Source organism: Misgurnus anguillicaudatus, chromosome 2, assembly GCF_027580225.2.
Source record: "Misgurnus anguillicaudatus chromosome 2, ASM2758022v2, whole genome shotgun sequence".
Lineage (NCBI taxonomy): Eukaryota > Metazoa > Chordata > Actinopteri > Cypriniformes > Cobitidae > Misgurnus > Misgurnus anguillicaudatus.
In genome coordinates this window covers 17,382,453-17,394,469 of record NC_073338.2, presented here as the reverse complement: position 1 = coordinate 17,394,469, position 12,017 = coordinate 17,382,453, and the positions used below count along the sequence as shown (strand labels likewise).

Genomic DNA, 12,017 nt, shown 5'->3' with positions numbered 1-12,017 from the left:
AACTGTTAATGGGCCCCATTCACTTCCATTATATTCTCTTTTCCTACTATGGAAGTGAATAGGGCTCATAATGAGTTCAGATAGAAACATTCCTCAAAATGTCTTCCTTCGTGTTTATCAGAACAAAGAAACTTACACAGGCCTGCAACATCATGAGAGTGAAGAAATGAAGACAATTCCCACTTCTGGGCGAACCATCCCCCTAACTTGTGCCACATTATACATAGTTCATATTTCATAATAGCACTAACTCATATGAAACAAAGTTCTTTTATAGATTGATTGAATATAATTTGATGGATTTATTTTAGCATTTTATTTTTAAATCTGCAAAATATTTCTTTCAGAGAAATTTACAGGCGTTTGCGTTGTGCAACACCTGTTTTCACAGAACGGTTATTTTTAATTGAATGCATGAATAGTGTATCATATTTTTCAATATGTTGAGATCCTTTTTCAATTTGTCTGTGGTTGTTTTTGTGAAATGCATGTTGCAAGTCATCATGAGCAACACAGTAAACAAGATTAGGGCTGCGCGATAAATCGCACGCGACCGTCATGCGCATCTCTCTCAGATGGAGCGGCATCCACCACAAAGAGCCGAAGTTCACTGAGAATCGGGGCAATTTCGCATTAATTAATTATCACAGACGTATCGTCTACGATATGTATGCGATATGGCCCAGTTTGCCAGGGACTGCTTTGTGTAGTAAATGCTGCTCCATCTGAAAGCAGGTGATGGCGATTTATTACAAATTAAGGAACTATCTTTACCGACGAGATGCGCATAATTATCGCATGCAATTTATCGTGCAGCCCTATACAAGATCCAAACAAAATGTCCTGTCATTTTAGCAATTCTATGTCCTTAATATACTTAAATATAAATGTAATAAATAATTATGTATATTTTGGATCAACTTGAAAATTTATTCAATTGGTTAAGTATATATATATATATATATATATATATATATATATATATATATATTAGGGATGCACCGAATCCAGGATTCGGTTTCGGATTCGGCCGAATACTGGGCTTTTTGGCGGGGTTCGGGTTCGGACGAATCCTAGATTTTTTTTCCACCGAACCGAACCCTAGGCTTGCGCTACGCTGGTCGACGTCACGCAGCCGTTGATTACACGCATCGGGTGCTGACGTGGAGATGAGCTTTTTCTTTCGGTCAGCTGGACACACCAAAACTTTTAAACACCGCTGAAAACGCCTTGAGGACCCCAAATGCCAGCTGTTTTTCAGCCGAGCGCTTGGTAGCTGTGATGCTTCAGCTGAGCCGGTTGGTTGCTGTGGTAATGTCCCGCCCCTCCTCCACTGTAATTGGACGGCCGTGTGAAGACTGACATTGACGAGCGGAGCTTCTCACTCAAAGTTAAATATAGTTTTCAGCGCGGAGCTGCTTGCTTATTGGAAAACGAGCGTGTCGCAACGCATCGCTTTCATTATGCATAGGCTTATGGTAATTGTCAAAATAGTTTTTCCAACTTGTCATCCTGGCATAATGTACAGTTAAAATTAAATAAAATGAAAAATACACTGCTGTGGACGTTTTTTACTTCATTAATGTGTTTTACTGTGTTGGAATAAGGATGCGAGTAGGGTTCGGTATTCGGTTTCGGATTCGGCCGAATCTTAAACGGTGGATTCGGGATTCGGCCGAACCTAAAAAATCTGGATTCGGTGCATCCCTAAATATATATATATATACTTAACCAATTGTATATATATAGTTTTTTCATCTTACATTTTCTTACTTTAAATATAAAAAGTGTAGTTAACATTTTTTAATATTTTAGGTGTTACCAATTAAAGTAATTTAAGTTTTTTGACCTTCAAATTTTCACTTGAAGTGAGAAAATAAAAGTTTATAAAACTTAATTGTTTAGGTGTACCAACTAAAGTAAGTTTTAGTAGAGCAGATGTAACTTTTTACAGTGTACACTCTAAAAAAACAAACGGTGCTATATAGAACCAAAACTGTTGCTTTGGATCGTAATCATAGAAGAACCGTTTTTAGTGCCATATAGCACCGGTGAAGCACCTGTGTAGAACCATATAGGTGCCATATAGAACCACTATAGCACCAAATATGCTTCTACATAGCACTATATGGTTCTACACAGGTGCTTCACTGGTGCTTCATTTACATGCAAATGTAATGTTTGTGACTTGAAACTTGTGCTTGTCAACATTTAAATTAAGGATTGCATACATATCTACTGTCATGTAAAAGGATCCATATGCTTTAGAGAGAGCTGATTTATGCACCTTATTCTATGCAGTCTACTAAACCAAATCGTTGTCTTTAGCATGTCAAAATAGAGATAATCCGTTCAGCCGGACTGGCATTTAAGCTACCATAAGTTTAACATATCATATTCTCTCACACATACAATGTACCATTGACATCTGAATAGCAGAGAATAAACCAAATGTTCTGTGGAGGAACATCTTGCCGCTTCTTTTTCCATAAATCACTCACTGGGACATTTTAATCCGGTGATTATTCATCCTATCTGTCAGAGACTGCGGGATGTATAATGTACTCCAGATCTGCCGAGCTTAAATGGCACAACTGGGATCTGGTTAGTTTCACCTCATCGCTTCAGGGGAGAACATACTCCATAGTTGAACTCTGTGAGGGTTCGTATGAATCCTTTCTAGGGATCTCAGTGCAAAATCGGCAATATAGTCATCCAATGCAAATTTCGTTTAAAGTATAGCAAAGGTGTGCAAGATGATTTTTGATTTGTTGACAGTTTTCATGTTGTCTGTGCACACGCTACAGTATAATGTACAGGAAACATCTTGTATATCTCTAAAACCCCATCAATGGAAAGGAAATGACAACATTGCTGTAATAAAACCAAACAATAGACTGTTTTACATTTACAGTTTGTGTTGCAGGCCTTGCGCAGCTCCCTGATATTGGTACCAGTTGTCACCTCAATGTTTTTCTTGTATCCAGCTCTGTTTATACAGCCTAAATCTGCATGTTTCTGTGTATGATTTTACAGTTCACAAGTTTCCTTCACCTGAATAATGCTTATGATTCCTTAGGTGCTTTTATTCCCAGAAATCTCCACCTAAGCAAATTTGATTGGCTGCTAGTGTACCACTGTGCAAATGTGTTTCTTTTGGGAAAACAGAACCAGCTATGTTTTCTTTGCATGGTAATGATTTCCCAAATCCTGTGGCAGTGACAAACAGCAGAAATAACAAAGATTGACCTCACTGAGCCCTGGCAGAAAACATACAAACTGCTGCTGTTGTCCCTTACCTCTCTCCTCAATGCTCCACAGTTCCTAACCCTGAAGTCAATTTCCATTCTCTAATGTGTGTGGGGAGGCGAAGGTGAGACACTTTAAATGAGGTGTGGGCTGAAACCAGAAAGGTGTATAACATTTACTATCCCTGCTCTGTATTTAAGTTCCTTGCTAGATCATATATTTTCATATTTGCAGCATCTCTCTGGTATACGTTACAGGTCCCTTATTATAGGTTAATAGACTTGGCCTTTAAACCCATGTGTGTCTTTGCTGCATTGCTGCAATAAGATGTAGTGTCATAGGACACCTGCAGAAAGCTCATTTCCTGTCATAATCTAAAAAGCATTTATAGCTCAGATCTGGTGTTGCTCAGTTCATGTTCATGATTGAGTATAAATCCCACCTCACCCCCCAGAAGGCACAGTGTAAATATTTCCATCGCCACATGTTCTCAATTTTGTTTTTTGACTGAAAGCACTCTGTTCTCAACTATAACCAGCAAGAGATCACATATGATGACCATACCTTGATTTCTATGTAACATAAACGTAAACCCTCAAAAACATTAAACTGATAAGAAGGAGGATTGTATGAAGCTTAACTTCTGCCAGCAGATGATAAAACCCTGATGTGATTTCATAAACATTTAGTTTAACGACTGATTCTCTGAATTTCTGGGTTGTTGTTTTTTTGCATACTGAAAACTTATGACAGCTCCTAAACCTGATAAGTTACATTTCAGCTCAGGCCTTACAAAAATACATTCTGTTTAATAATGGCATCCTAAAGTTTTGTCTAAACCAGTGGTTCTCAAACTTTTCAGTGTGCGGCCCCCCTTGTGTATGGTGCATACCTTTGCGGCCCCCCAAAGAAAATTTATGAAAAAAATTGTTCTCAAACGTAACATTTTAATTAAACAAAACATTAAATTATACAAAGTAGTGCTGTTGATTAGTAGCCTTATTTTTTTATTGAATTACACAAAATTCATGATAAATTAATGTATTTTATAAAAGTCATAAAACTGGGGCCCCCCTAGCACCATCCCGCGGCCCCGGCCCCCAATTTGAGAACCACTGGTCTAAACCATCTGGAGGGCTATATTAAGTCTCAAAACCTATTTTTCTTGTTGATATGTTTTATAATTGTTTAATTTGTTTTATAACAATGTTAACATACATAAAAGAAGCCAAACTAATATAAAAAAATATGTAATAAATACATAAATATTAAAATTGAAGCTATTAATAGAATGTACTTTGGCAGGCAACTCACATACTCATTAAGGTTGTGAGCAGATATTTGAAGAGCTTGGTTCCAAAACGCAATAAATCCATTTTGACTAATTTGGGTAAAAATGTGTTTTTTATACCAAGAAAGTGACAAGATGAAAACCATTATTTTCTGTTACAAACTTTCACATAGAATCTTTAGGTTATAATAACAATAAAAATTCAAATCCATAATTAGATTTTCAAAGATTTATTATACAAATTGATTATTTTTTCCGCAAATGCTATAAATCTATTGAATCAATATATAAATGTGCATTCAGCTTTGCCGTGTTATATTCATTTAGTTGACTAGTGGTATGCACTGATTTAAAAATAAACATTAATGGCATAAATTAAAACACTTACTTAACTTTTTTGACAGTGATCAGCTGTAAAATATTTTGGTCCTGCTCGATTTTTCTTGACTTTGAGTAAAATATTGTAAAGTTTTTCATAAGATTCTCTGGAGTCAATGTGTTAGCATGACAGAAGCTTAATGCTGTCGTGTGAGAACAAGCAACAGAAGGCATTTTTCCTTCGCCCGAGTGCCTCTCAAGTAAATTATTAGATTTTGATGGCTTATGTTTCTTCACCGCCACAGAAAACCACCACAGGTTTATCGATGCCATCAAAAGTATTATTTTGTTTTTGTTTGTTTGTTGATCATAAAGTAAAAAGAAGATGAGGAAAACTAGGATTCTGTGTGTATTCAACGCACCCCCATTTTTGTTTACAATGTGTGAAATGGTGCCCTGTGATTTGTTGAGCGGATTTATTGCATTCTGCAGAGAAGGAGGACTGGCGTTTGTCACGTTTTGGAAGAAATGGAGAAAAGATGACAGAAAAACACGGCGGATATCGGATTTTGCATTTAATTAAGAATTTACTTTTTAATACCGACCCTCCACAATACTGATTTTGGTGTCAACTACTAAAAAAAGGTGTTTATCGCGTTTTGGAACCAAACTCTTCATTTTGTTAAATATTTATGTGCATATTTCTCTTGGCACTTTTGCAAAATCAAAAAGTTTATCAATTTAATCAAAATCAGTTTAACTGATAAATTGTTATGCCAGAGCTTTTATCAACCGAACGGTTTTCTACTGGGCAAACGCTACAATAAAACATTTTAAACAATGCATGGTTTTGTTTATCTATATTTTTCAGTTTATATATATATAGTTTTTTTCAATTTTTAAATCTTAAAATGACAACAGGTTTCATATCTATATATACTTATATTTTATGAAACAATTAAAAGTATGATTCAATCATGAAAGATTGTAAACAATAGGTCATGGTGAAAAAGAGTAAAAGAGTCCTTAACAATTTAATCATGGTGTTTTTTATATTGCTTTGATCTAAATAAATAACTAAATAAAAAACTTTATATAATTAAATAATTTAATTGAAGTTTAATTTTTTAAAGTCCAAGGGGTGGTTTCCCAGAAAGGGCTTATGGTAGTCCCAGATTAAAATGCATGTTTGCGCTGCTATATAAAAACACCCTGTTTAACAATAACATATTTTGTTGACATTGTCTGGAGATGCACACCTGTAGTGTTTTTTCTGTTTGTAAAAACTTCTTAAATTACCTAATATTAATAAGGCCTAGTCCTGGATTAACCGAAACCCTGTCCAGGAAACCGCCTTCAAATGTCCAGGCACTATTCTGTTTAAGCACTCATATGGCCACAAATGAGAGTAGACTTTAAATTTAAATCTATTATAAACAATGCTATTTCTGTCACTCACATTAATACAGCGTATTGGAAACTACAGACACACCCCAGACGAGGGATATTTTTATTTTTATAAGTTTGTCCTCCCTTCAATAAATTATTTGCTTTAATTCTCCCTGCTCATGAGCAGTGGGATGAACATTTAAATGGACTATATCTAATTTATACTGAGAAATAAACAATATAATCTTCTCATAGTTATTTCAGTATGTATTAGGGCAACACAATCTTAAGATGTAAAGCAAGAAAACATGTCTGAATATTTAACGCATTTCTCATTCTCATGCATTCAATCTATTCAGCTGTATTTTATTTTATTTTGAATACACATTATTCACTTGAATACACTTTACTTTCTAGCAAGTTTCTTTTTCACAGAAAATGTGTTTAAATTCTTCTTCAAAAGTATCAATGATAGAGACCTGAGCGATTATATTACTTCATTGTTTTGTTGTGTTTATTATGTTGTTTGTATTATTATTAACAATGTGGCCTAAGGGTCTCAACGACAAGTCAATCCAACACAAGTTTAGTGCTGGCCCAAAGAAAGCAGATGTAAAGGTTTTGTCATATGAGTTGGTTTGCGCAATTTGATTCATGCAGGCTTTTCTCGAATCAAATCCTTTAAACTCAAATCAGAGAAAAGTTGATGCTCTAATGAACCCAGTGTTAATATTTACAAGATTTGTTAATGATCCAAGAGCATAGCAATAGCCAGGGGTGAAAACTGGACCATGGAGTCAATTTTAAGGGTGGACAGAGTTCCAGTTAAAAATGTAGAGGATTTCCATACTTTATCCACATAATGGCCTCCAAATGCTATACAAAGTTCATATAGGCTGTGTCTGATATTGCATACTGTGACATTATGTACTGAATTAGATTAAATACTCATCGGCCGTTTTTTAAAAAAGTATGTTATATAGACGGTTTCAGCAGTAACAACATAAACAAGCGGCTGTCACGGTCCGCATGTAACTTCCGGTAAACTCCGCTAATAATAAATAACAACAAAGTTCTTTAAACGTAGTTTATTTATATAACAAGCAAAAAAAAAAAAACACATAGATTACCTAGGAAACCAAAACATTTGTTATTTTCGACGAGGCATTTTTTCAAGAGATCAGTTTAGCAACTAGTCAGGCCATTAAAAAAACGAAACCGGAAGTAAAGTTCGGATCCAGACGTGTATCACGTGCGTCTGATGAAACCGTCTATATCGTATGAATATGTATAGTATGAATGAATTCGGACATACTACATTCGCAATGTTGAAATATCACGTGACATCCGTCGTCATAACAAGTTACTCGTTAACTGGTATGATGTTAGACTAGCGCAATTTAACCACAAGGGACAGCTGCTTAATATATGTATTTGTATCTGAATAGACTCGCGTTACTGCTTTTGAACATTTTTGTCTTCTTCGTTGGATAACTTCTCTCCCAGTGGCTCACGGGATAGCAAAGTGTCCATCAAATGAACCTTTGGGATCTAGCCGGAAGTAGTAGTTCATCCGGGTACATTTCGCCTACTGTTTTTGGAATACTTTGAATTCGTACTCTCGTCGCTTTTTTACCTACTATATAGTATGGAAGTAGGCGGTTTCGGACGCAGCCTTCATATAGATTTCTTGCATATGTGGTTTAATAATATACAAAATTTGTCACTAACTAGAGTCTCTAGTTAACCTCAACAATTTCTGCCAAGGCAAAAGCAATATAAAAATGACCCCCACTACCACTGCGACTTTAATATCATCATACTTCAAAGGTTACCACTTCTGTAGTATCACATCTCTATCCAAGTTTCTCTTCCTAATCTTGTGCATTCACCTGAGACAGACTTTCAGAAAAGGGAGATCCAGCCCCTTTCTTTCCTTTTCCACTCCCCCATAATAATTTCGGGCCCAATCAACAGCAGAGGCTGTGACACATGAGTACATCACATATGAGTTTAAAAGAGCCCGCTTGGCTTCAAACCCTCAGTGAAGTTTTATGCAGATCCGATGCTCGGTGAGGGCTGCTGGCCAAGAGATTGTTCAGTAACAACACAGGAAGAAGCCACAAGGGAGTTAGTGGCCATAGGACATCTGATTTACTGACAGTTAATCTGATTACATTCAGAATCAGACAAACATAAAGGCATCATAATGTATGCACCCCGGGCTGTGTTGGCTCTCTGTCTGTCTTGCTTTTTGAGTGAGAATGTATTTGGTTATGAATATGGAGAGGATTATCTTGATTCCTACTATAATGCCATCGCTAATGGGGAACGCCAGCCAAGTAAGTATCTCTTTCGTTTTTTTCATCTTTCATTTTTATCTATGGTATAGCGAGTACCTAAATGTCTCTTATTTCAGACATTTCAAATTGTTGCTTTGTTGTTTGTGTATATAATTTTTTTAATTAGCTGAAGTGGTTCCCAAACTAGGGGGCGGGAATGAGATTGTGCCGGGGGGCCAGTTTTATGACATTTTATAAAATACATTAATTTACCTTTAAACCTTTAAAAATATAGCTACCGGTCCGTAACAACCAACAGCACTACATTGTATAATTTAATATGTTTCGTTTTATTTAAATTTTAAGTTGGAAATTGTTTTATGTTATGAATTTTCTTAGGGGGTGGTGAAAGGAGGCATCCTATACAAGGGGGAAGGGGGGGTGACACCTAAAAGTTTGAGAACCATTGAGTTAACAAATATATTCCGTAAATACTTGAAGCTGTCCATAATGTTTTTTCACTATTTTTATAAAACATGTTTTTTTTTAAACTGTGGGTCACTTGTGGGTCGCACAGAGAGTTACGGAGGGTCATACAAAGTCACTTCACAAGAGTTTAGTGCATTTAATGACTAGCAATGACAAGGGTTTTAATAATATACCATAAAGTATTTTGGTATTGCAGTTAAACTAATGTTTCATTGATACAAGGACAACTAAAGCTACATTGTACTTCACTTTAAAAAAAAGTCAAAAAGTGGTCCCAAGCTTTTAAAAGGTCTTACCATTTAAGAGTATACTGTATAACGTGTGTATAGATTTGGTACAATATGTACCTTTGAGGTACTTTTGAAAAGGTACCACCCTAGTGACACTATAGGGCCATTTACAAAAAGAGAACAAAATTGTATGTTTTTTCTTCATATTGCCATTTAAAATATTTTATTGGATTAGAAAGATACCTCACTAGGTGGGTCCTAGAATTTAGGAAACCCCTGGCATAAATAAAAGCTATATCCATAATAATTTACATGAAATAAAGTATTTATAGAAATTATAGAAAGTTTAAGAAATTCACTTAAATCTGATAATACATCTGTGAGTGTTAAAGCATCATATCATGACCCAAAGCTATAGGTATTGTCAGGTTTTATGCCATTTGACATGTGTAAACGTTTCCATCAGCATGAAAACCCAAGACTGGTGTTTGAACTTATAAACCAGATGATTCATAACAAGGTTATTCACTGAGAGTTAAGTTAGTACACTGTAAAAATTAGCTGTAATTATGCAGCTGGTTGCCAGTAACTTACTGTAGAAGATAAAGACTGATTCAATGTTTCAAGTTCATTTAACTTTAAAAAAACTGTTGCCAGTAAATAACATAAATGTTAAATCTACAGTAAGTTACTGGCAGCTAGTTGCCAGTAATACCCAGTAATACTTTAATTTCTACAGAAATATTTTACAGTGTATGGTTAGGCTGAACTTGTGCTGATTAAGAACAAAGGATTACAATTACAATCCATGTAAAACATTATGAGTGTATTTGCATATCAATACCTTAGGAAGAAAATAATAAAATGTGCATCTTTTCTCTTCACTGCAGGACCCACCCAAACTCCCTGTCAGTCACAAGACCTCACACGCTGGGACAAACTGTTTATCATGACGGAAGACTCTCAGATGAAAGAAAACGTGCTCTTGCAGCACAGCGAAGATATGATTGGAGAGATGAACGTCATACGGAAAGAGCTCAAGTACATTTCTAACAACAACAAAGCATGTGTCCAATCCATAGAGAACAGCTGCAAATGTGTAAGCGACCAGATGAACCTCAAGCTGGACCGAGCCATGAAGCAGCTTAAAGAGGCCACAGATAAGTATCAAGCCCAGACAAATGACAAACTTAAGCAGCTTATTCAGTTCGGCAGAACCCAGGTCACCCGTCTAACCAAACTTGAAAGCAGCTTCCTGCAAGGAGCAGGTTTGGGTCAAGTGGTCACGAAAGTGGCCACATATCCAAAAGAGCAAGACGCAAGTAGTGCGGATGGTGGGAAGCTAGAGAGAGCCCTAGTGGCCACCGCGGCAGATCTCCAAACGGTAAATACCCAGCTGGCCTTTTTCCAAAGAGCAACTTCGCACCGTTATCTGCCCTCAGGTGTGTTTCAGCAAACATATACTTGAACTACCAACTTTGCATGCCATCATGAATCTTTCATTTCTTGCTTTTTTTTCTCTTATTCAAGGCTGTGAAATGGCGATCTTATTTCCAATGCGCTCCAAACACATCTTTGCAGAGGTGACCCCGTCCATCTCCTTCTCCTTACAATCATTTACAATCTGCCTGTGGGTCAAGGTGACTCAGGCCCTGGACAGAACGGTGCTTTTCTCTTACGGCACCAGGAAGAAGCCACAAGAGCTCCAGCTTCTTTTGGCTAGGCGTTCTTTGATGCTCACGGTGGGCGGTGAGACAAATCGGGTGGAAGCTCAAGGCATAGTAACAGATGGGCAGTGGGGACACGTGTGTGCAACTTGGAGCTCAAAACAGGGGCTGGCGTCTCTGTGGATGAACGGAGAGAAAGTCGCCTGTGTCCCGGGAGTAGCCGAGGGCCGCGTATTGCCTGGAGATGGATTCGTCCTTCTGGGACAGGAGCGTAGCCGGTCTGGAAGTTTCAAGGATCTGGACTCTTCGGTCGCTTTCACAGGAAAGATGACAGGGGTGAACATGTGGAGCCGTGTGCTGGAAGCAGAAAGGATTAGAGAGTACGCCAATCCAGAAGGATCCTGCGATAACCTCGGGAATCTGATCGGATGGGGAGTGTCAGAGATCATTCCGCATGGAGGCGCTCAATATATCAACTGATACTGAACTCTATGAGGCTAATACAGTATGCCTTAAAACTACTATTTTGTATATTTTTTTGATTTTGTACGGACCTCAATGATTTTGTACGGACACTGCAGATGCTATGAAAACTTAAAACACTAAAGCCACAAAAGCTATAGGGTTTATTCTTTTTTAAACAATGCAGTAAGCAGATAATTGCATTAACTTGAAAATGACATTAGATAAAAGATAATAATTTTAGGGGTTTGATTCACCAAGCCTTATTAATGGACTACAAATAGCATATCTGCTTTTCGGTTGTTCCAACACAGAGTATCCACCTTATTTTTGACGTAAATGTGACTTTGAGCTTCTTTGTGTAAGACTTACGGTGAGCCACTAAAGCTAATGGTAGTTGTATTGCGAGGGACACAAGTGTGCCATTTTGACTGGCTTTTTAATGTTTATTATAAAATCCAGGAAGACCGGCATAATTTGTGCAGTTAGGGGTTGCCATGATAGCTGGTACAAACGCAGCAAATCTCTACAAAACATTTGTTTTAACCATAATACATGCACAAGAGTGAATGTGTATGTGGCGCACATGCACCTGTATCCACACATCCATCCAGAAAAACCTTTTATAGACACTGCCAGT

The 12,017-nt window shown here is 37.0% G+C and overlaps 1 protein-coding gene across 1 annotated transcript; it reads left to right on the top strand.

The window, feature by feature from the left end:
• The first annotated feature begins 8,274 nt into the window (after positions 1–8,274).
• On the top strand, positions 8,275–11,562 carry ptx3b (pentraxin 3, long b). Its single transcript, XM_055201716.2, has 3 exons — positions 8,275–8,589; positions 10,139–10,690; positions 10,779–11,562. The coding sequence occupies exons 1-3, from the start codon at positions 8,457–8,459 to the stop codon at positions 11,393–11,395; spliced, it is 1,302 nt and encodes a 433-aa protein (XP_055057691.2). The 5' UTR covers positions 8,275–8,456; the 3' UTR covers positions 11,396–11,562.
• Positions 11,563–12,017: the final 455 nt, after the last annotated feature.